General features: G+C 36.5%; 1 protein-coding gene across 1 annotated transcript in view; it reads right to left on the reverse strand.

Annotated features, from left to right (window-relative positions):
- Positions 1-5,711: 5,711 nt before the first annotated feature.
- The window catches only part of SLC5A7 (solute carrier family 5 member 7), a 23,037-nt gene continuing 3,447 nt past the window's right edge, over positions 5,712-25,301 (reverse strand). The window contains exons 2-8 of the mRNA XM_029936198.1: positions 23,296-23,409; positions 22,413-22,568; positions 17,458-17,606; positions 13,952-14,095; positions 10,339-10,492; positions 7,294-7,511; positions 5,712-6,354 (exon numbers count right to left, since the gene is read on the reverse strand). Of these exons, the coding sequence (XP_029792058.1) occupies positions 5,728-6,354; positions 7,294-7,511; positions 10,339-10,492; positions 13,952-14,095; positions 17,458-17,606; positions 22,413-22,568; positions 23,296-23,409 (1,562 nt within the window). The 3' untranslated portion in view covers positions 5,712-5,727. The remainder of the gene's footprint in view (positions 6,355-7,293; positions 7,512-10,338; positions 10,493-13,951; positions 14,096-17,457; positions 17,607-22,412; positions 22,569-23,295; positions 23,410-25,301) is intronic.

The raw sequence follows: 25,301 nt of genomic DNA on the forward strand, positions 1-25,301 counted from the left end.
CCAACCCGGGTCAGTTTCCTGCCCCAAACCCTATAAAGGTGTGGACATTTTCTCAATAAAGGGGGTTTGATCAGAAACGCTTGTCTTGCCTCACTCTCTGTGCTCCCCTTCCTGCCCTACTCTCTCTCCCTCCCTCAGGAAACCTGCCGACCAGATTTACCACCCCACCGGCATGGGGTGGGACCGGACACTCTATCATTAGGCTTTGGGTCCTATCTGGTTTATGTTTTTAACCACTTCTAAATCAAAAATTAATAAACCAGTATAGCATTTTGGCTTCAAAATATATATGGCTGTACTTATTTTAAATTGATAACTGTAGCTTTTCAACCAAAAATCAAAACAGATTTACCATATACTTTTTGATCACAAAGAATTTAAATAATACGAAGGATACCTATTATTTAGCTGGCTCAGTCAGTTAAGCATCTGACTCTTAGTTTCAGCTCAGGTCATGGTCTCATGGTTCCTGAGTTGGAGCTCCACATTGGGCTCTCAACTAAGTGCAGAGCCTGCTTGGGATTCTCTCTCTCCCCCTCTCTCTGCCCCTCCCTTGCATGGTCTCTCTTTCCCTCTCTCTCAAAATAAATAAATAAACTTTAAAAAATGTTAAATAATAGGAGATGACTATTTTTACCATTTGGGGATTCTTCTTTGGGTGACTGTATAAAAAATGTAGAAATAATAATTTGTCCTTACCTTGTAGCTCTTTGGATCTCTCTCAGAACATCTGCCTTAGAATGCTCATGATCAAATTAAACTCTCTTATCACTAGGGATAAAATTAAGAAAGCATATGGGGGCTCCAATATACATTGTCTTTTCTAGCTCCTAATAATTCTTCTGTAGTACAGATTTGTGATAAAGCAAAATACAGACTCTCCAGTAGTGGGTCCATAATGGCAGACAAATTGGTATGTTCCCTCCCATAACTACTTATTCTTTCTTTCATTCATCATTAAGCTCATCCTAGACCTCTTCTCTCTGTATATTCAGAGGCACTCATGTTTATGATTTAGGCTTAAGGGGCCAAGGTTCTTCTGAGGGTATATATAGTTATACTCTTAAAGACACTTTGAGAAAGTTAAGTAAGAGATATTAAAGTGCATACTTAGAGAACAACAAGAACTAGTTCTTCACTTAGTGATTGGTTGTGTATCTTAGGTCAACAATTATCAGACAGCAATTTGATTTTTAAGATGCAAATTTCTTGATATTAATGGAAGAGATATTCTGTCTTTAAATTATTTGATTCTGGGGCACCTGGGTGGCTCAGTCGGTTAAGTGTCCAGCTTCAGCTCAGGTCATGATCTCACGGTTCATGGATTCAAACCCTGCATTGGGCTCTGTGCTGACAGCAGGTTCAGATCCTGGAGCCTGCTTCAGATTCTGTGGATCTCCCTCTCTATCTGACTCTCCCTTGCTAACGCTGTTTCTCTCTGTCTCTCAAAAAATCAATAAAAACCATTAAAAATTTTAAAAAATGATTCAAAGAAAGTACTCTGTGGCAAAACTTCTTTTCCAGGAAAAATAATTCACATTGTTTTGAGATACGATATCATATATTGCCCTAAGATTTATACAAGGTGCAACATTTCCATTTCATATTTATACAATTCCAGCAATGAAGTGGTTTATTTCAATTCTGTTTCATAGTTGTCTGGAAGCACCACTTATATTTGTTTTAAGAGAGGGCCCCAAAAAGCCAGGCCTAGACAATGATCTCCTGAATTGCACCAGGACAATTTAATACAATACCATTACATTGAAAACATCTACATGAATAGCTGCATATCTACTTAAGTGTAGTTTATATAATATTGTGACAGACAAAACATATATTTAGAATCATTATACATTCTGTCTGTTCAGGAGCAAACTTACAATAAATTATACATTATGCCAGAGTAAATTTTCTTAAAAACTAAATAAAAAGAAAAAATGACACTTTATATTTAAAGCACAATGCTAATTCATTATTTCCAAATAAAGCTAATAGCCATTCCATTAAATTCACTTATTTAAGGTTACATTAATTAGACATTCACTTGACATTCACATAAAATTCATTACTATTAACTGTAGCAGTGACATTGATTTTTGACACTAAGAGTTTGAAGGTTTATTGACATTTCAGTCCAAGGTTAATGGTTTAGAAAATATGTGTGGGGAAAACATATTAAAACCATCCAAGAAACATGTTACAATTATTATAGAAGTATGAAAATAAAATATATGCTTTATTCTAATGCTTTATCCACAGGTGTTGGCTCCAGTCTCAATATATAATATACTGACTAATATATAGCCAGGGTCTAAAATGTTTGTTTTGTTTTCATGGAGAATGAGTTTTTGAAAATTAGGTCCACTGAGCCAAGCTGGAAGAATAGAAAGCCTCCAGCATTGCCCATGATGTCAACACGGAGCCAGGGATGAGCATAAGATATTGTCTTCTGCATGAACAACTTTGTTTCTTCCTTGGAAATGGGGAAATACACGTGTAAATAAGTCTAAGGAAACATCTTGTGGTTGCTGTTTCATTATTTTTGATCATAACCATTTTTGGTCCTTTTAAAAAATTATAAGCACATTTGTAAGTGTTTTTATACTAAATTAGCTTTTTATAAATCTAGTTTGAGAGTAGGAATGAAATAATGTATCAAATAAAAACAGAATATTGTCAGAGTGCCCTGTGTGGCTCAGTCCAGTTGGTTAAGCTTCCATCTTTGGCTAAGGTCATGATCTTATGGCTTGTGAGTTCTAGCCCTGTGTCTGGTTCTGTGCTGACAGCTCAGAGTCTGGAACCTGCTTCAGATTCTATATCTTTAACTGCTCCTTCCCTGCTCACACTCTGTCTCTCTCTCTCAAAAATAAATAAACATTAAACAATTTTCAAAAATAGAACATTTTTATTAGGCTTACATCATTTTGTTGTTGCCTAGTTTTTTAATGTTTTAGACAAGCTAAACTTTTTTCACCTTTTATCTTTCTACTTGTACAAAACAAATGGAGCGCCTGGGTGGCTCAGTTGGTTAAGTGTCTGACTGTGACTCAGGTCTGATCTCACTGTTTGTAAGTTCAAGCCCTGCATCGGGCTCTGTGCTGGCAGCTCAGAGCCTGGAGTGTGGTTCCGATTCTGTGTCTCCCTCTCTCCCTGACCTCTTCCCACTCACACTCTGTCTCTGTCCCTCTCAAAAATGAATAAACATTAAAAAAAACTTTTTTAAAAACAAAATGAATGGACTGGAAGAAGTTTTCACTGTTAATATTTATTCTTTCACCTGATTTAATAATGGTTATTGCACATATTGAACATATCTGGACAACTATTGCCCAACAAAATTGTAAACTATAACATCTTCAAAGAGTTTCTACATCCCTGCTGTACTCTATTACAGTATGGGCGATGTCTTCTTCGGAAGTTGATGCCTAAGTAGGTTGTACAAGTCTTAGGGTGATGGAGTGCATGAGAACAATTATTCAGGCAGTGTACTGGAAAACATGGCACATCTGAAGGACTAGATGCACCAGGAACTGCAGTCTCCAACAATTAATCATTTTCCATGCCAGTTGTTTCCATCTTTGCACTTTGTCTTTAGTGAGATTCATGTCCTGTTCTTTCCATCCATGTCTGAGAACCTTAGGACTCCCACACTTACTGCTTCCAAAAATGTGCTCCTTCCAAGTGCTCCACTGGGTAATAGGCATGGAGTAGATTCTGAGCAAATAGATGAGTAAAAAGAATTCTCTTTTTATTTAAGTATAGATGATGTTTATGAGAAAGAATATGTGTGTGTGTGAGCTGGGAAGGGACAGAGGGGGAGAGAGAGAGAGAGAGAGAGAGAGAGAGAGAGAGAGAGAGAGAGAGAGAGAGAATCTTAATCAGGATTGAGCCCAGTGTGAAACTTCATGAGGCTTGATCTCACAACATTGAGATCATGACTTGAGCTGAAATCAAGAGTTGGACACTTGACTGAGTCACCCAGGCACCCCAAAGTATAGATGATGGTCTATATAGATTCTGAATGCAACATCATATTCTCCATCAAGTTTTGATAAAGCATTAAAATATGGGGCATAACAACATGTAGAATTATCTAGTTCATATTCTCAAACTTACCTTGTGAATTTAACTCATGTACCATTTGATGCTATTAGACAATTAAAAATTTTTTAAAGAGAAATTCTAACATCCTGAACAACACTTTTATACTTAAGGTTGAATGCTGAATTAACTTCATTTTGTCTATGAACTGCAAAATAGAAATACTTTTGGACTTTAGTTTAAATAAGTCATGTTGTCTTTCCTTATTGGACCAAATGCTCACACAATTTTTTAGCTCATCAATTCACTCTGCTTTTGTAGACACAGCTGGTTATTTATATAATGTGACTACTGGGAAAGCATTTAAAATTCTAAAATGGATACAAACAATTAAATAAATAAATAAATAAATATATATATATATATATGCACACACACATACATACATATTTTTTAACTCCAGAAAAGGAGCAAAATAATATTTAATGACCAAACTCGTGAAAGTTATGTGGACACCAAATGTTAAAATTGATGGCTTTTTTCCCTTTAGGACTTATTTTTATTTTCTGCTTTCATCTGCATTTTAAGATTCACTATTTACTTTGTGCAGTGGTGATTTGTCTAGTACTTAGGACTGGCTATTGCAAAAAGTGCCACAGAGTCGCTCTCTTAACACTAAATTATCCTCATTAATGAATATCCAAAATTGAGAGGGTTTTGTTTTTCTAGTTTTATCAGGAGGTGCCATTTGTCTCTCATTAACCTTAATTGGCCCTTTACTGTTATCTCACCTTACATAAGGTTCAATGTCACTTTCAATACCAATTTAGATAGTCAGCCAAGACATTACTTCTTTTATCATGAAATAAAACTTTATAAACTTCAGATGAAGATAAAAACCTGCTCTTGTCACTTTCTGCTTAATGGCCTTCTTGATTTATTGCTTTAAGGTTGCTTAATAATCATGCCTTCCATGCTCTAGGTATACTTCTCAATGCACATGGTAGCTGTTGGGCACACTCAGGGGAACCCGTGCTCCTGTATAAAGATGGATTCTACTTTTCCTATTACCTTGTGCATAAAGAAATGCCACGACACATGTGTTTGCTTTGCTTGTGCTCAGAATAACATGTGTCACTACAAAAGAGAAACAAATTGCATATTCAGCAAATGTTCTAGTTAAGAAGATGCAAGGAGGGGTTAACCATCAGGACATCAGGACAGTCACACATTAATTTGTTGCACCATTCATTAGAGTGTTGGCAAGTTACTCTTCTAACTTCACAGTGACAATGAACTAGACCCCCTAGTGCAGTAGAAGACAAGGTCTGGATCAAGTCTCCAAAATTTCCTTTGCTCTTTAATATCTACTTCTTTTTTTTTTCAGAATAAAGACAAATACTTTAAGTGGGGCTTAATTTAATTTTGAATATTTAACAAACATATCTAGAGTCAGAATCAAACAATGATGAGAAATATCAATGAGAAAGCAAACTGTTTCTTTCACAGATGCTTCCTTCCAGGTTAGCTTGCATTTGTGCAATTGCCCTTTTATATGGATTTTTGTCCTCCTGAATGATGCTTATTTTTTAAATATATTTTTATATGCTTAGCCCATCCTTCCCAGACTAGCTTGCTATAGCGCTCTGTTTGTGAAAGCAGTACTTTACGTGGATGGGGTCTTTAGGAGTTATCTTCAGTCCCAGAACCTTCTGGGCTTGAATCAATGTTGAGAAAGGCTTCCTTATTGGTAAAAGTTGAGCTAAGAGTTATGCTCTGTCGGGGCTTCACAGGTGCAAGTTCATCTAATTTAATATTTTCATTTTTGACCAGAATTGTCTTATCCATATTTTCTTCACTGTGCCTGGCAACAACAGCATCAAATATATCTAATTTGGGTGGCAAGCTTCCACTCTCAAATAGGTATTTGGCCATATAGGAGATGCAAATGTTGGATAAGAATGAGGTTACCATAGAAAGAGTTTTAAATGGGAATCTCTGATTATATATGCCATTCTTATCAGAGTAATAACCAGGATAAAAGATTAAGGGTTGCAGATACAGATATGGCTCCCCGCCGGTTATTCTCAGGAAAAGGCCAGACACATAACCCGCCACGGCCCCATACGTGTTGGTTCCCTTGACGAAGAGCACACAGAGCAGCTGCGGGAAGATGATGATGTAAACGAGGTCTGAGCTGAGGTACCAGAGTCCATACACAGTCTTCGTCAGCAAGGCCATGGCTGTGGCAGAAGCTCCAAACACGAACACCGTGATTCGCATGACCCAAATGATTTCCTTGTCTGATGCCTGAAAGAAATTGCCATAGTCACAGCTTTTCACACAGTGTGTGGGCTCATTTAGGTGGAGAATGAATGCATTTCTGTACTTTAAAGTGAGTCTAAATAATTCCCCTGGTTCAAATAGCTCAAAGCAGGCAAAGCTAACCTAAACAACAGCATAGGAACCAAGCAATCTAGGTGTCCTCTCTGATGGGTCTTCATGAGGTTTCTTCTGTGTGTTTTGTGCAGGAAGCACAGGCCAGCTGCACCTTTACCTGAACATGCGGGGGGCTAATGTGCAGTCACAGGGGAATAATAATGTAAGAGAGGATTTCACATACTTTTCATATTTAGAAATAGTTCTTATGTGGCCATGAGGATGCATGGCCCACCCTTGTTTCCTCTTTCCTAGGAGTCCTAGCATCTTCAAGGTCAGCCACTTAAAAAGATGTGGGACCATTTTGTTAACTATGACCTAGAAAAACTAGAGAAAGACAAAGCTTTAATGAAGGAAGAAGGTGGACAGGAGCTTCTGGCTGCTCAGTGACACAATAGCACTGTTCTGCACCTACTTGATTCAATAAGGATACACTGAGAGGCTATTTTCTCACAAACATGGACTTGGGAGTTCAAGTTTAGGGTGGGGAAGATGCTACACAAATGCTCATCAAATAGTGTACTTACCATGTTTTGCTTCACGTTTCTTATAGTGAATTATAGCAATATGACTGTACCTCTTGAAAAATGTTTCTATTGGTTTGTTCCCTTCTGTACTAACATAAATGGTAACATGCATTAAAAATATTCATACAGCATAAATAGAATTCAGCATTATTTAACCTTGTGTACCTAATCAGAGTAGGGTCAGATTTTAATATAGAATATTAGTAAATACATAATATTACAGATACAATAAATGCAATGATGACAACAGCAATAATGTTACACTTGAAAAGACTGTTCTTACATTTTGTCTGAATGAAAGCTGGTAGATGTTCCGGGCAAACATGGAGCTTGCTGACAAGATAGAAGAATCTGCTGATGACATAACAGCAGCAGAAACTGCACCGAGACCAAAGAAGGAAATGTACACAGGACAGAGGTACTTCAGAACAATTGGTAAAATCATGTCTGACTCATTGTTGGCCTTGGGATCTAGAGGCCTATATTCAGTCTGGTTCCAGTCTGTTGAATAGAAACAACAAATATAAAAACAATTAAAGAACCATATGTTCTTTATCCATCTGGGAGTCATCTTATTCTTTAGGAGTTTTTGAAATAAATTCAGAATGTATGAATTAGTGTGATCAGAGAAGTCTAATTAGTATAATTATAAATTATATACTTTGGTGGTCTGAGTAGGTATATGTTTTGTATTATATATAATTATTATTATACATGTATTATATATATGGTATGTTGGTCTAAGTAAGTAGGAAGTTCATGTACTGGTCAAGTGAAATGGTCTTACATAAAATTCTGGCTTGTAATGGGTTTTGGTTACACTTAGCCCTATTCACAAGACCTGCCATCTATCTATCTACCTACCTACTTACCTATCTGACTGTCTATCTATGTCTATAAACTATCTATCATCAGCTATTTATCATCTATCTACCTGCTCATTTATCTACTTACCTGTCTATTATCTATTTCTCTTCTGCAGTTGTGACATCAAATTGTACAGAATCATAGAAAACATATGTTACAAAACAAAAGCATAGAGTATTTTGTTGGCCAGTTGGAGATATGAGAGGACACTTACTGTTTCAGTCCTCAGTCTCTAGTCATATAAGCATTCACAGATAGACAACAGTGAGGCTATTCTCATCCATTCTCTCCTGTATATAAACTTGGTTTGAGAGCTCCCTCAGCATTATTTTCCTCCCAAGTAAATTCCTTCTTGCATTGAATTCCACTTACTAGAAATAAGAGGAATGATAAATAAAGCAAAGTCCTTGTTTTATTGAGTAGAAAGTGCAGGTATGAGGCTGACATTTTCAGGAAGTTGTTGAACTCCTCTTAAAAGAACTCAAAACATAAAAGGTAAAAGGACTTCTGAGGAAGCAGGAGGGCATGGGCATCAGAGGTGTTCAGGCAATGTTTTGCAGCACATCTCTGGCTAAATCTGTGGGCCATGCTGTTAAAAGCAATGAACCAGTTTGATAGTTGTGAGGATAGGAAAAAATGGGCAGAGGATGGCAAGTGCTTGATCTTATTACAGCAAGAAGTAAAAGGAAGAATCATCATTGGATTAGTCCAGTGGTTTGCAAACCTGAATGAACATTAGGATCTGTCATGCATGCCCTTAAAATGCAGAGTTCTCCACCCCTATCCTGAAATATTCTGATTGCATATGTCTGAATGATGATAATATTCAGCCAAATTTGGGAATTCACCAAATTATAGTTAATTCAATAGATTGGCCTTTGGAGTAAAATTTAATTACAAAATATTATCAAATTATTTGATCTTCACAAAATAACACTGTGAAGCTGACTTAGAAAAACTATATAAATATGGCAGTTGGTTACGTTGTTGGACTTTGGCTCAAGTCATCATCTCACCAGTTAGGAGTTCAAGCCCTGCATGGGGTTCTCTGCTATCAGCACAGAGCCTGTCTCCCTCTCTGTGCCCTTCCCCTCTCTGGCTCTCTCTATGTCTCTCTAAAATAAATAAATATTAGAAAAAGAGAAAAACTATGTACATAAATCATACAACCATACATTGCCATACAGAGAAGAACGTATGTAAATGTTTGAAAAAGTTTTTAAAACCACAATGCCAAAGTAAGCAACATGAAGTTTCTTGAAATATATAAAAGGTTTTTTGAAAAAATAAAATAGGCAAATGTACTTTTAAGTTTTAAAATTTAAAACTCAGAAATTATACCTGATATTGATACTATAAATAAAATAAGGCCTATTTTTTATTTCAGGAAGTTTAAGTTTTTTATCATAATTGAAGGAATTGCATGATCAATTAAGCATGGTCAGCATTATTTTCCAGAATTTTGCATTATTTATGCAAGTATATATGTATGAATTACAGTTTATTTAGAGAGAGAAAGGGAGAGATTTAAAAAATGTTCTAGATAGAGGCTAACTGAAAGATAAGAATTTCATAATGTTCTTTTTACTGATTTTGAGTAAATTATTCTCTAATTGACTTACTGCCTTCAGTTTATCTTTATCTTGCAAACGTATTTATTTATTTCTCCAAGAAAGAAAACTTTTAATTAACAAACTATAAAAAGTGTAAAGCAGAAATCTCACGTTCAAACTGGGCCTTAGGTGTCTGGTAAATTTCTAAGCCAGTGACTCTCAACTTGGGCTGCACTTTGACCCATGAAGCTGCTTAAAAAACACCGCTCTCTAGGGCACCTGGGTGCTCAGTCGGTTAAGCTTCAGGCTTGGGCTCAGGTCATGATCTCAATGTTAGTGGGTTTGAGCCCCCAGTCTAGCTCTTTGCTGACAGCTAGCTCAGAGCCTGAAGCCTGCTTCGGATTCTGTGTCTCCTTCTCTCTCTGACCCTCCCCTGCTTGCGCTGTCTCTCTCTGTCTCTCAAAAATAAAGAAAAAAAATACATTAAAAAACACTGCTCTCTGGCTGCATCTTAGATTATTAGAATAAAACCCCTGTAGATAGGATAGAAGTAGGTATTTTTTAAAGAGTCCCTCCTCCTCCTCAGATGATGTCAACATGCACCTTGGTTGAGAATCATTACTGACAGGATTACATATGCACAATTGGTAAGTACACCAGCATGAGGGAGGGGGCTGTGCTCACAAATGTTTTATTGGTGGGGACAGCAATCAAAAACTGTTTGGAGGCATGGAGTTAAAATACAATTGTTTCAATGCTATAACAAAGGTCTGTGTATGAATATGATGAGAAACTATCAACTATGTGTGGATAAGTGGGAAAATGGGACAGGGAGGGAGACTGGGTAGTGATTGGTCACTTCAGTGAAGCCTCAAAAGGTCAGTTCAGTAAAGTTGCAAGAGATATACCTGTTGATGCTCCGATGGCCCCAATGAGTATGGCTGGTAAAGCCATCACCAGGCAGCCAAAAGCTGCCAGGAATGACAGCACTTGAGCATAGGTGGCTGAGGATGAAGAGAGGACCCTCTGGAAGTAGGCTTGCCACGGGATTCCACCCAGCATCTGCATGGGGAACAACAGGGACTCCAAATGAATCAGAGGCAAATAACATCTATGAGGTACTTTTTAAGTAAGTTTTTTTTTACAGTCACATTCACAGTAGTCATTTGTATGGCTCTCATACATGCCAAACATCTTAATTGCGATCATCACATTTTCAACTGTACAGAATTTCCTCGTTTTTTTCCTTCATAATTATATCACACAATCTTTTCTATTCTTTAATTTTCCTACCTTAAGCTGCATTACAACTACTCAGAACCCTTAACTTTGTTGTCATCTGTAGGTTCTTTTTTTTTTTTTAAATGTTTATTTATTTTGAGAGAGAGAGAGAATGAATAAATGTGGGGTAGGGGCAGAGAGAGAGAGAGAGAGAGAGAGAGAGAGAGAGAGACAGGGAGAGAGAATCCATGCTGTCAGCACTGAGCCTGAAGTGGGATGTGATGCCATGAACCATGAGATCATGACTTGAGCCAACACCAAGAGTAGGTCGTTCAACCGACTGAGCCACCCAGGTGCCTGGGGGATGTCTTCAAATTCTTACTGAGGGTACACAATCATAAACATTTTGGAGACAGTGAACTATAATGTAATTTGTTGCCTGCTATAAAGAAGTATGTATGGGAAGAAAAATGTGAAACAATTATTTGGGGGTGACAGAGGGTAGGAGAAAGGTGGGCAAACCCACAGCTGCATGGCAATCAGGAACAGCTGCAGAAATAACAGGGACTCAGTTCTGAAGCACTGAGAAGGTGTCACTAGATGGAGATGGAGAGAGAAGATAGAACCTGGCGGAGAATCCAGGGTGAAAATGGAAGAAAGAAAAAAAAAAGCAGCTATGAGATCGCCATGTCTTTGGCTTAATTAAAGGTCAGGGTGTGTGGGGGCATCTAGAGAGGAGGCTGGGAAACACCTTCCCCGTGATTACTGCCATGGTCCTCTGACTCACATATAGTCACTCTTCATGAGTGAACTGGTGAATGAATTTCCCAATGTATGGAATCACAACATACTAAAGTTTTTTCTTTAATTTCCTCTCATTGGGCTCTAAATTCTGGGATGTATTGTTTATCATTGTCATACATGTGCCAATGGGAGTGCTTATTACATATTGATTACAGAACAATCTCCTCCTTATAGAAGCTATACATGTTCAAAAGCTAAAAATGTAAAAAAAAAGTAAAAGAAGAAATTCTAAAATACTTAATTCATCCCTCAAGTCTATATTTTTCAAAAACTTTTCCTTTGGTTTGCAACCTGTAAATCAATACATATCTTCCTTGACTTACAGTGGGGTTACATATCAGTAAAGCCACTGCATGTTGAAAATATCTGAAGTCAAAATAAAAAATGCATTTAATACATCTAACCCACTGAACATTACAGCTCAATCTATCCTACCTTAAAGGTGCTCAGAACACTCACATTAGCCTACAATCAGGCAAATCATCTAACACAAAACCTACTTTATAAAAAAGTGTTGAATATCATATAATTTATTGCATACTAGACCGAAAGTGAAAAACAGCATGGTGTGTGGGTGCAGAATATTTGTCAGTGTATCAGTTGTTTACCCTCGTGTCTGGCTGGGAGCTGTGACTGGTTTGCTGCTGCCCAGCATCACAAGAGAGAGGATCATACCACATATTGCCAGTCTGGGAAAGGATCAAAATTCAAAGTATGGTTTCTACTGAATGCTATCACTTTCACACCACTGTAAAGTTGAGAACCTGTTAATTCAAACCATGATAAGTCAGGACTGTATGTATATTATTAACATTTTCTATGCCAATGAACAATCATCAATAATTAATATGAATCTATACACCATAATTTACATGCCAGTCTCTCTGTATTTAAGTCATCAGAGCTTTGTAAATGAGGTGAAATCTGACCTCCATAGACAAACAGAAGGTCTGATGGTGAGGTGGGAGATTGGTCTCGAGAAGTGAGATGCAGGTGGGCTGCTGCAGCGAGACCATGAAGAGCCATCACAACGGGCCAGGTGAGGAATGCTGTCAGTGAGCAGGTTCAGGATGAGGCTGGAAGATACCTTGAAGGTATCCAGAGCAGGAGTCCATAAATCATTTATGACAAGTTGAAGTTCAGAGAGACAATTGTAAGGTTGGACACCACGGGTGAAACATTTGGAGGCTTCATTCATTGTCTATTATTTCACTTTCTCTTGTGTTACATTTGAAGAATGGTCATTACTTAGTCATATAACTTTTTGAGGTGGAAGAAACCTTAGCAGTCATTGGATATAATGCCTTATCTTTAAGATCTGTAAATCAGAGGACTAAAGTGTGGTGTAGGAGAAATAACTTTTGGGTCTTGATTCTCTATTTCAATCCTTCACTCAGATAACGGTGTGATTATCAACAAATTGCCTACCTTCTCGTAGTGCCATAATCTCCTCCATGTAACCATAAATACATCTGCCATGCAGATATAAGTTCATACACACAGAATATTTAGCCCCATTCTACATTCAATTCATAATTATGATCCAATCTAGAAAAATGTCAGTCAATACATTTCTTAACAATCCTTGGGAAAGAAGCTCTCCTCGCCACCACTGTAAACAACTTGTTTTCCTGTCTTCTTACCAGGAAATGCTTTACTAGGAGAGGCACATATACCTTCAGAGCTGAAATTTAGCAAAGTGCCATAATGGCAACCTGAAATCACAAAGTAATGTGAACCCTCTAAAAAGGAAACAAAAATAAACCATTTCCCCCTTAATTTTGATATAAATGTTAACCTATTTCTTACTTTGAAATCAAAGTAAGTGTTTGAGTTTTGTAAGTAATCAATCCAAGTAGCAAAATCACAATATCTGGTAGTTTCTTTTGGTTTTCCTGTGTTTCCTCAATCTGTGATCTGCTTTTATTTCTACTCTGCCCCACCGTTCATTGCCAACACCTTCACCCCAAAGTTCTGCCAAGTTTCTAAGCTATCTCTGACTTCCCAAGATCCCTATCTTGGCATCTTTCTTGAAAGACATCTTCTTTTCCAATTTTTGTCTGCACTAAAGACCTTATGGCATGACTAATTTACTTACTCAGTAATTAGAGATTGAATGGGTTACTTATTTCAGAAGAAGTTGGTTGTAATGTCTTAACCCAAAATACAAATTAAAACTTTTAGAAGGCTTGGCTTCAGAATGAGGAGGTACTTGGGGGGTAGGGCATAGTGTTCTTCAATGAAAGCACAGGAGAAATAGGGACACAACATATATTACCCCATGGACATTGTCTCTTGAAGGCTTCACTCTCTCTCCACTTTGACACTAATCAGCTATCAGTCAGAAAGTGGCTCCAGACTTCCAACAGGAAGTAGTCAGTGCAGAAACAGACATAAGCCAATAGGTGAAATTTATATATAAACCTTAAAATCTTAAAAATGCATTCAATTTTAGGAAAAATGAGACTACATTTCTTAGTTAAGGGCATTACTTACCAACAATAGAAAACTATCAAGCCAAGTGTAGATTTCAAATGATTCAATGGTCCCCAGCCAAGGCTTTTGGTACTTGGTGTGAAGAGCAGTGTACCCAATGTCGGCAACTGCAGAATGTGACAGGGCGAAGGGGACACTGATCCACTGCAACCAAAGAGAAACATGAAAATATTAAGCTACGATTTTTACCTGTCTAATACATGCAAGGTTAGCCACATATTTTGTTTTCTCATGGACCACATAGCTCGGTTGTTCGTATTAGTCAGTCAGAGAAGAACTTGGAATCAAGTTCTCTGTGGGATGCCATGAAATACTTATTTACAAAAGTAAGAGTAACATATTATCTACACCTGTGTTTATTTACACCCTATCATATCAACTATAAGAGCAGTCAACAAACCTTTGGGAAGAAAACGTTAAATTTGGGAACATTGAGTATATTGATATATAAACACTTAGTGTTTTCTTTGTATTAGAGCTGTCCAATTTTTAAAGTGACAAGAAAAGACCTGACTGAGGACTTGGTATGTGAGACAAACCTTCAGGGTGAGTCCAGTGCTAAAACAAGAAGAAGGAAGTGATGGGGAGACCATCTAGGTGGAACAAGGCCAAGAAGAGAACACACATCTGTTGAGTGACAAGTGGCTTAGGGAAATGAGACTTTAGATAAACATAAATATATGGAGAGAAATTTGAATTGCAAGCTGAGGGATTTTTGTTTTGTTTTGCAGGCAACTTGAAGCTAGAGGCATTTCTTCTAAGTTTTTTAAAAAGTTTTAAAGTTAGTTAATATACAGTAAAAGTCGTTTCAGGTGAACAGTTATATACTTACCACACCTGGTGCTCATCACGGGAAGTTCCCTCCATAATGCCCATCACCTCTTTCATCTGTCCCCCAACCCACCTCCCCTCTGGTAACCATCAGTTTGTTCTCTATAGTTAAGAGTCTATTTCTTGGTTTGCCATGGTTTTTGTATGCTTGTTTTGTTTCATAAATTCCACATATGAGTGAAATCACATGGTATCTGCCTTTTTTGACTGACTTATTTTACTTAACATAATACTGTCTAGCTCCATCCATGTCATTGCAAATGGCAAGATTTCACTCCTTTTTCTGGCTGAGTAATATTCCATTACATATACAGGTCAGATCTTCTTTATCCATTCATCATTCGGTGGACATTTGGGTTCTTTCCATAATTTGCCTATTGTAGATAATGCTACTGTAAATATCAGAGTGCATGTATGCCTTTGAATTAGAATTTTTGTATTCTTAGTAGATACCTAGTAGTGTGATTGCTGGAATGCAGGGTAGTTCTATTTTTAACTTTTTGAGGAACCTCCATACTGTCTTCCAGAGTGGCTGCACCTGTTGCTTTCCCACCATTAGTGTAAGAGGCTTCTCCTTTCTCCACACTCTCACCAGCACCTGTTGTTTTTCCTGAGTTTTAAAGAAAGATTTCTTCTGCATTTTAATTTCTAGATATGAACAGTGAGCTTAGGAGAAGGAGAAGTCAGAAAAAGCAATAGATACACTCATACGACTCAAGTAAAGGCCTGAAATAGAGTGATGATCTTGGAAAAAGAAAGACTTTGGTACTAAAAAGGATTCTGAACAGAGATTCAACAGCCCTTAGAATACAGTGGGAAGAGAGGTCAAAGAGGGAAAATGAACAGATGAACCTCAAGTTTATAGTTGTGGACCTCCAAGGATGATGATAAAATCAACAGAATTGGAGAATCTGAGAAAAGGAAATGGTAAGATGTGATTTGATCATTGATTATGTATGCACATATAGCCATTCGAAGGTTGAAAAACAAGCCATTCTTGGCCTTTTATTCAGTTAAAGCAATAGCAATAGACCATTAACTAATAACCAAGATAACTTGGTTCCCTATCAGTTTAGTTATAGTTTGCACCAGAAAAGCACACTAACATCTATGCCCACATATATTTGACCTATCATCTTTGTACTGACTTTGTGCTTGATATAAGCACCTGTGCATTTTACATTCTGGTCTCATGCAAAGCAATGAGGAATTAGATTTATCATCAATAAATGACTTCATCCCCTGAGGTTGTGTTTGTTAGAATGCCAAGTGCATCAACTATGAGATGCCAAACCAACCTTGCCTCCAAAGTTATGAACAGATTTATTTCTCTAAGTGTATGATGATGCTAAAGAGAATTCCAAATTTCAGCACTGCCCACTTGCCTTTGGCAACTTAAAAATAAAAAAGTAGGAGTCATTGAGCAAATTAAATATACTTAAATTTCAATTAAAAGACAATGAATGAAATTCCATGAAATGCACATAGATTTTAGGGGAAAAAAGAAATATTATGATCATTGTTAACATATGTTAATTTGTGGCTGAACTGTAATTTTAATTGTAGTAAGTTATTTTAAATATTTTCCTCCGTTATTAATGATGCTAGAAAACAAAAACAAAAAAAACAAAAAAATAAGTCTGAGATTCAACTTCATTTTTTCACTTCTGACTGTCTAGTGTAAACACTAATATAGGGTGAAGAGTTTTTTATTATGAGAAAAATAAGGAAAAAAGAGGAGGCTCAAGGGTGCTTTAATCATCTGTAGAAAGTGAGTCATGATGTACAGTCTCAGTGTGCTCTGTCTGTGGACTTTCTACACTGGTACCACCCCTATAGGCCACACAGTTGAGATAACATACTCATGTCTGACCTCACTGCAGCGCCCCGCACGGAGTGGTCACACCATTTTCTCTATACTTCCTTAGATGTGTCTCAGGTGTTGGATATTATTACATGAATAATAATACAGTCTTCACATTTTAAGATGTTGAGTTTACAAGGGCTCGACATTGACTAAAATGTGCAGGTAAAACACAAAAGCACTTTTAATATAATACCAATAATATTCATGTCTCATAATTCAGTACCTTTTACTGAATAAACATACACATATTACCTAACTTAATTTAGGGCTTACAAGCAATACATAATAAATCTCATGCCTTTTCTTTGTTTTTAGACCCCAAATAGTGATAATAAATATTGAAACCCACAGTTTTTCCAATGGGATAGTTTCTGTTTTATGAGCAGTCTTATGAAATTAAAACTAATACAAGGGAAAGTTAAGAGACTAATGCAGGTAAGCACTGACATTGACATTTTAACTCTGAGTAAAGTTTTTTTTTTTTTTTTTGCCTTCAAACTCAAGGAAGAGCATACATAAGTTTCCATCCAATGTGGACATGAAGGAAAGGAAGCTCTAGACCTTTCTAAGAATTAAACTGAAGTTATATTTTCTGTCAAAATCCAACTAAAAGACTAGAGGCTTTCATCCAATTAATTCAATGAGAAATTTAAAGTTTCAAATGGTACACAACTTACTATGTATTACTCATGGTGGAAAATAACATTTCTATTCAATTTTGCTGAGTTAGTATAAAATACCACATTATCTTTTAGAAGGAAGAAGGAAGGGAAAGGAAGAAAGAAAGTCTGTGAATGGCCCTACTTACCAGGCCTATGAAGATGCAGAAAAGCTGAACTACATCAGTGTAGGCCACGGAGTAGAGACCACCCACCAGCGTGTACAGAGTAGCAATGAGCGCAGAGACAATGACAGAAGCTTGCACACTGACGTTAATGATCACGCTGATGGTGGCTCCTGAAGAAAGCAGACAAGAGAAAGCTGTGGTCAAGGTACTCAAATGGATTCCACTTTCTGTTCAAGGGTATGTTGACTGTTCAGTACCAGCAAGTAGTACCTATATGTCATGTGAAATGTATTGGATAATAATAGTCAGAGTGAATTTTCATATTGAAATCTTAAAATCTGTAAAATATTTTTCCTTCCTGAAATTAGTGCATAAGTAATTTACATATGTAGGGAAGCCCAAAATTGATGATAGAACTCCATTAAATTTAATACTATTATAAGAACTTGCCTAGGCACCTGGGTGGCTCAGTTGGTTAAGCATCCAAGTTTGGTTTCAGTTCAGGTCATGATCTCATGGTTGGTGAGTTCAAGCCCTGCGTGGGGCTCTGCAGGTGTAGTGTGGAACCTGCTTGGGATTCTCTGTCTCTCCCTATCTCTCTGCCCCTCTACTGCTTGCACTCCCTCTGTCTGTCTCAAAATAAATAAACTTAAAAAAAAAAGAACTTATAATCATTTTACTAGCTACCTAAAACAGACTTTAATTGAATATATGCAATATACTTACTTTATTCATGAGATAAGCACAATCACCCATTTCCACATTTTACAGTTTAATTGTAATATAAATGAATATTATATTCATTTTCCATTTTGCATTAACTCTGACCCCTACTAGCTTTTCTTAGATGACAGATGGTATAAAGTGCCAAGGTTTAAGGCAACTTTGTAAGATAAAGTAATAGAACTATTAATTTTAATCCAGTCCTGCTGGTAGGACACCAACATATTGAAGAACTCTAGATTTCAACATCATATTTTTAAGTAATTTCCTTATCAGAATTTTAAATCTGCCTTAGAAATAAAATTCATGTTTTTCTTACTTTCTGACTGTTTATGTGGTTTTGGTGTCTGTATATCCAATGAGAATATGAGGATATCCACACTGGACCACTACGGTTCTTGGACTTCCAGTTTAAATTCACCTGCTGTTTTACAACCCTTTCTTCATTGTCCTCAAAAGTTACATAATTTATGTTTCATATTGTTAAACACAGAAATTATAGGAATACTAACACACGTGCAACAAATATGTGATTTTTTTTGGCATCATTAATTGCAATCTTATGTTCTGCTACCACTCCTAAAATGTATGCTAATAGCATATGCAACCCACCAGAGAGGAAAATCCATTTTCTCAAGGAGCAATATAAAATAGCTTGATCTAACATAACAATATAAAATATTTTTCAAGAATTTTGTTCTTAGTTCTTTGGCTTTGGTAACAAAATTAAATTATTTTTATGAGTAAAACTGAATCAATAAAACAAAAATCTGGCATTAGAGGGTAAAGATGAGGGCAGGTGCTCAATTCGGATCAGTCCAAAGGTGGTGACTTTGGATAATGGACTGAGTTTTTGCTTCATGTTGGAGCTTTAGTTGCAATTCTTTGCCAATCTTCTTTTGGTCTGGTCCTCAACTTTAACAACAATATTTCCAAGTCATATCTCAGCAATTATGAAAAGTACAATTATTATCCTGCCTTTTTGGGCTACCATTTCATTTTCTACCCATTACTGACATTTTTATTAATTCCATACCCCCACAAGGTAGGGAGGGAGGCTGTATGTTATAGAAGAAAGATCACTAGACTAGGATTTTAAAGATTTGGATCCTGGTAAATATTGCCATTTGGTTTTAACTCAGTGTTTTTTTGTTTGTTTGTTTGTTTGTTTTAGCAAATAGAGATTTTAATAAAATAGGCATAGATTATGTTTGCATAGACCTGCAATTTATGAAGTATATTACATAGAATTTCTCATTAAATCTTTACAATCCTTTGAGATAAATGTTATGATTATTGTCATTTAGGTAACAGATACTCAAAATAAACTGGAAATAAAAATAGCACAGGTGGTAATCAAACCTAGGACAAACACTCCTCCCTCCCTTAATCTTTGCAGGTCATTAACACTTTACCCAACACACATGCCTGCCATTTTTGTGCTTTTGTTTTTGTTTTTGGAGACTCTACCCACAGGTTAGGTCATAGCATCAGGTTGTAGCCATGTTATATCAACTATCTCAGGCAATAAAGGTTTAGAAATTTAGCAAAGAAATGCTCAGTTAACAATTAGTTGCTTTCATTTCACAACACTCACCATACAACATACACCCAACTGCATTCCATTACTGCCTTGTTCCACTTTGTGGAATAAAAATGTTTTTTTTAATTAATTTTTTAAGAGAGAGAGAGGTATGAGCATTGGGTAGAGAGATAAAGAGAGAGAGAGAGGTAGAGGGGCAGGGCTCATGCACACGTGAAGCAGATCTTGAGCTCACGAACCATGAGATCATGACCTGAGCCGAAGTCAGATGCTTAATGACTGAGCCACCCAGGTGCCCCTTCTTTTTTTTAAAGTAGGCTCCGCACCCAACATGGGGCTTGAACTCACAACCCTGATATTAAGAGTCACATACTCTACCAACTGAGCCACCCAGGCACCCCAAGTCTCTCAGTGGTTTTAAAGAAATCACCCACTTTTCTATCGCTATTAAGATTGCGATGTTTTTTATCTAAAATATTTTCTAAATAATACCATCTATGTAGTGACTAAAATCAAAGTTACACTTCCAAATCTGCTATGAAATATTAGTTTCCTCATGAAGCCATAAAAATAAAAATAAAGTTATAAAAATTCACTGAATTTGAGCTGTGAGAAGTGTAAATATATATTTCTTTAAAATTTCATGTAAAGAATGTTGTCCAATTATGACAAGAAGATAGTTTAAATTCTCTTAAGTTTCATTACATTCACAAGAAGGTGATAATAGATGTTATATTTGTCTATTCTTAAGTATTCCAAGTTATTTCTAATAAGCACTAATTTTGAATTATGTCCAACTATTATTTTTGAAGAAAATATGTGTTATTTTAAAAATACATATTCTCTTTACCAGAGCATATATTTCACGCAATAGCAACAATATTTTTTATGCCTGTCTTTGATATGTGTGTGCATCTGCGTAGAGAGGGATATATAGATATCAACGCATTTTACACATATAGTGACATAACCCACAGATGTAGACACACACACACAATAATAACTAACTGCAGCAAAGCTCAGAGTTTGGTTCACGTTTATATTTCCAAAATACTTTAGAAATATTAGTTTATTATTTCAATTCTCCCTTCAGGATTCAGTTACGTAAATTGATCTGTATTCTATAAGAGTGAACATTTTGTGTTCATTCTGTTAGCTATTCAGCCCACTCCTTTTAAAATATCTCAGCAGGCAGTTTTTTCTTAAAACCAACATTTTCTAGTGTTGAAACCAATGAAAAACTACCTTTGCTTCTTGGCTAATGAGAGGAAGGTAGGAAAGGAGATGCATTTTTACACATAATTTCATTAGGATATAAGTGCAGTGGTAGTTGTGGAATATTATATAGTACCAAGAAAGTGCAACATTTTCTACTGAGTTATTACAATATTTTATAGCTATCAAACTCTTTCCTTTTCTACATCAAATCATTCCTTCATTTTATAGTTGGAGACCAAGAAGATAAGATTATATGGGAGTTTGAAAAATAATGGCATGAAACGTAGTATAAACTAATATGTGACATCACAGAAGTCAGATATGATGATAAAACTGAAGCCAAAAGATAAGATTGTAGTCTAGAATATACACCATAGTGGGAACTTCATCTTATCTTACTTTGCTTTGACCACTTAGGGTCTAGCTATGGACGTAAGCCCTATATCTTCATTTGTAAGAAGAGATGGAGAGAAACATACATGGATATCAGGATATCAAACATGGATATAGCTCTCTGAGGAAGATTGTGGAACTTCCAACTCTATTAATCATCAAGAAGGAACTCAGCACTCAGTGAAATGGTTTATATTTCCCCTTGATAAAAAGCCAGGTTATTGAGCCTGACCAATCTCCCATCATTTTGTTTTCTAAACCTTGCACGTGGGCTGAGAACCGATGGGCCAAGGATAGGTTGTTCTTAGCATTAATTGGTCTTGGTAGTAAGTTAGACCCTAAGGAGACTAAGTTTATTTTCTATATCCCTAAGCATATCTACAACCCAGTACTTAGGATGTACTAAGATTACACTGAGAAAGGAAATAATGTTGTTTTTCTTCTTCTGAAGAAAGTATAGCCATAGATGATTCATTCATTCATTCATCATAAGATAACAACTGTTAACAAGATACAAGTCCTACCTTCAAGAAATTTAGAATCCCCTTTGAGAGGTTAGATTTGGGCATGATATAGATAAACAGGCACATAATAATACAGAGTAACAAGTTCAATGAAAACGAAACTGTAGGGATCTAAGGAAGCCCATAGGAAAGGCATCCAGCAAGGTCAGGATTACTGGTCCAAGGAAGTGACATCTATAAGAAGACTATGGACATTTCCTGGTTAGTTAGGCAAATGTGCAAAATGGAAGGGCAGAAAGGAGTCCAAAGCAGAGGGCACCTGGGCTTGCACAGTGTCAGAGGCAAGAGAGGAGGTCTATAATTCTGGAAGAATCAGGAAGCGGGCGTGGGGGGGGGTTTCGGGGGATGATGATGAAAGGAACCAGAGCCTACATCATGAAAAGCTTTATGGGTCCACTTAAAAGTTTAGAAAGTGGCAGGGAAGGGACACTATCAGATTTCTGTTTTATAAGGATGTGCAGACTAGAGGAAGAGGGCAGAACCATAAGCAGGGAGATAGTTGCATTAATTCAGGTGAGGGAAGTTGCAGGTAGCCTGACCTGTGACTGAAGGGAGTAAGAGGCAGAGGTCCTTACCTAAGGCAGAGAAAATGGCTGCAGCCCAAAACATTTCTCCCATTAGCGCAGGAATAAATAGAAGTCCACCCATGCGTTTTCCATAGATCTGCTGAAATGGGTCTAACATGGTCACATATCCCCTGGAACGCATAGGCTTTGCAAAGAACAAACCACCTAAAAGAAATTAAACAAGTGTTTATGAGAATATAATAGTCTTTGCCAACATTATATTATTTTATAATTTCTCAAGGGAAATAAATTTTTTAGAACATTTATATGTATGGAGGAACCAGCTTGAAATACACTGTGAAAAGAGAACCAAGACATGCTTAGCAACCAAACATGACTTTCTTGATACATTTGTCATTGTATGCATCCAAAGAGCCATTGAATGGAATGTCTGAGGCATGTGTATTGAAACATGGTCCAGCCCGGCATTCATTAAAAATGCCTTTGTATCACCCAGCATAACATTTAGACACTGATTAATCACAAGATTCAATAAAAGTATTTTAAGTTCAAAAAACATTAGGGACTCTGTTATATAATATTCTTGACCTTTTCCCAGTTTGATGTACAAAAAGAAATTCAGGTACAATTCAAGTTGGTTGGTTGTTAATTATATCTCTCCACTATTTTTGAAAGAAAAAAATCATATGTTAGGAAATTGACTATTCTCTTGCCATCAGATCAAGGAACTAAAAACATATTCCATAACAAAGAGATCAAATAATCTAAGCCCTAGTATTACTGATTTCTGGTAACCACTACTTGAGCGAATTCTGATAACCCTGTTTTCCACAATAGTTATTCACATTTGACTTGTTATTTCACCTGTTATTTGTACTTCTGTTCTTTATGCTCTACTGAGTTTGTCACTAAGGTTTAAACTTTCACTTACCTAAAATCAGGCTAAGAGAATATCCAATTGGTGCCTGAGCCCAAGCTAGACCATAGTCTGGTACATACACTGCTTCAGCTGTCCCATTGATGTAACCTCCTCCGACCCAGGTGGCTGGAATAGAATGAAGAGTGAGGGAAAGATGCTGCCAGACCTGTCATACCCCAGACCTGCTCAGGTTGACACAGTGGCCAGTAGCCTCCTGTGACTGCTGAGCACCTGAAATGTGGCTAGTCTGGATTGAAATGTCCAAGTGTAAAATACACACTGAATTTCAAAGACTTCATATGCGAAGGTGAATGTAAAATGTCTCAGTAATTGTTTTGCATTAATTATATGGTGAAATGGAAACATTTTCAATGTATTGAGTTAAACATTCTATTATTTAAATTTATTCTCTACTTTTTAATATTACTTAAAATGGTTTGTAAAAAATTTAACATTACTTTTATGACTCACATTGTATTTCTATTGGACAGTGTTGTCCTGTGTTTGCTGAGTCCATTTAGTCATCAATACTTTAAAATGATATTGTTATATTCCAAAGTCTGAGATTATATGTAAAATATTATAAGACTATTTCTAGTCTCTATAATACTACAACGTTCCCCCCAGCCTTCAGGTCAAGTTTCTTTATTTTAAGGGTTTTTTGTTTGTTTGTTTTTATTGTATTGATCCTTTCACATGGATCATGATTATCTTCCTCAAGAAGGGGGGGGGTGTGCAGTTGTTAATGTGTGTGCTGCTTTTTAATTGTATTTTTAATTAATAGAGTCACTTCTTAAACACCCTGGGTATGTAGGATTTTGGTGGAGATGTTCACCATCCTAACATTTTGATTACTTTCTTAAACTATTAAGGGAGGAATGATAATTTTACTCCAAGGTGTCCTAAAATGAGTTTAAATTATCTATTTCCTCCTTCTTCCCAAGTACTTAATATACACTTAGGACTTAGGCTGACATTAGAATTTAAATGTTGACTGCATAACCACTTTCACACTTTGTTCTAATCTGGGTCTTTTATTAATATTTGATATTTTGTGGAGAATAATAAGAAATATATCTTCTTCAGATGTTATTTAATAGAACTCCTATAGCATAACAACTGAAGGAAGAGGTCAAGGAACCAAAGAAAACACATGTTGGTTAAATAAGTTTGGGCCAAGAAGGATCTATAAACTCTACCATTTTCTCTGAGAAGGAAATATCTTACTTGCTTCTTCCTGAAACACTAATTTTTGTAGTTTTTGTTAAATGTTTATTTACTTTTGAGAGAGAGAGAGAGAGAGAGAGAGAGAGAGAGAGAGAGAGAGAATGAGTGGAGGAGGGGCAGAGAGAGAAAGGGACACACAGAATTTGAAGCAGGCTCCAGGCTCTGACCTGTCAATACAGAGCCTGACATTGGATTCAAATTTGTGAACCATGAGATTATGACCTGAGATGAAGTAAAACACTTAACAGACTGAGACACCCAGGTGCCCCAAATCTTTATAGTTTATGTCCTTTTAAGAATATTGCCACTCTCACCACTGTTGTTTAACATAGTGCTGGGAGTTCTGGCATCAGCAATCAGAGAACAAAAAGAAATAAAAGGCATCAGAATTGGCAAGGAAGAAGTCAAACTTTCCCTTTTTGCAGATGACATGATACTCTACATGGAAAACCAGGCAGACTCCCCCAGAAGCCTTCTAGAACTGATCCATGAATTCAGTAAAGTCGCAGGGTACAAAACCAATGTACAGAAATCAGTTGCATTCCTATACACCAAAAATGAAGCAGCTGAAAGAGAAATTAAGAAACTGATCCCATTCATGATTGCACGAAAAACCATCAAATACCTAGGAATAAACCTAACCAAGGATGTAAAAGACCTATATGATGAAAACTATAGAAAACTTATGAAAGAGATTGAAGAAGACACCAAGAAATGGAAAAACATTCCCTGTTCATGGATCAGAAGAATAAACATTGTGAAAATGTCATTACTACCCAAAGCAATCTACA

The sequence above is a fragment of the Suricata suricatta genome, chromosome 4 (assembly GCF_006229205.1).
Source record: "Suricata suricatta isolate VVHF042 chromosome 4, meerkat_22Aug2017_6uvM2_HiC, whole genome shotgun sequence".
Taxonomy (NCBI): domain Eukaryota; kingdom Metazoa; phylum Chordata; class Mammalia; order Carnivora; family Herpestidae; genus Suricata; species Suricata suricatta.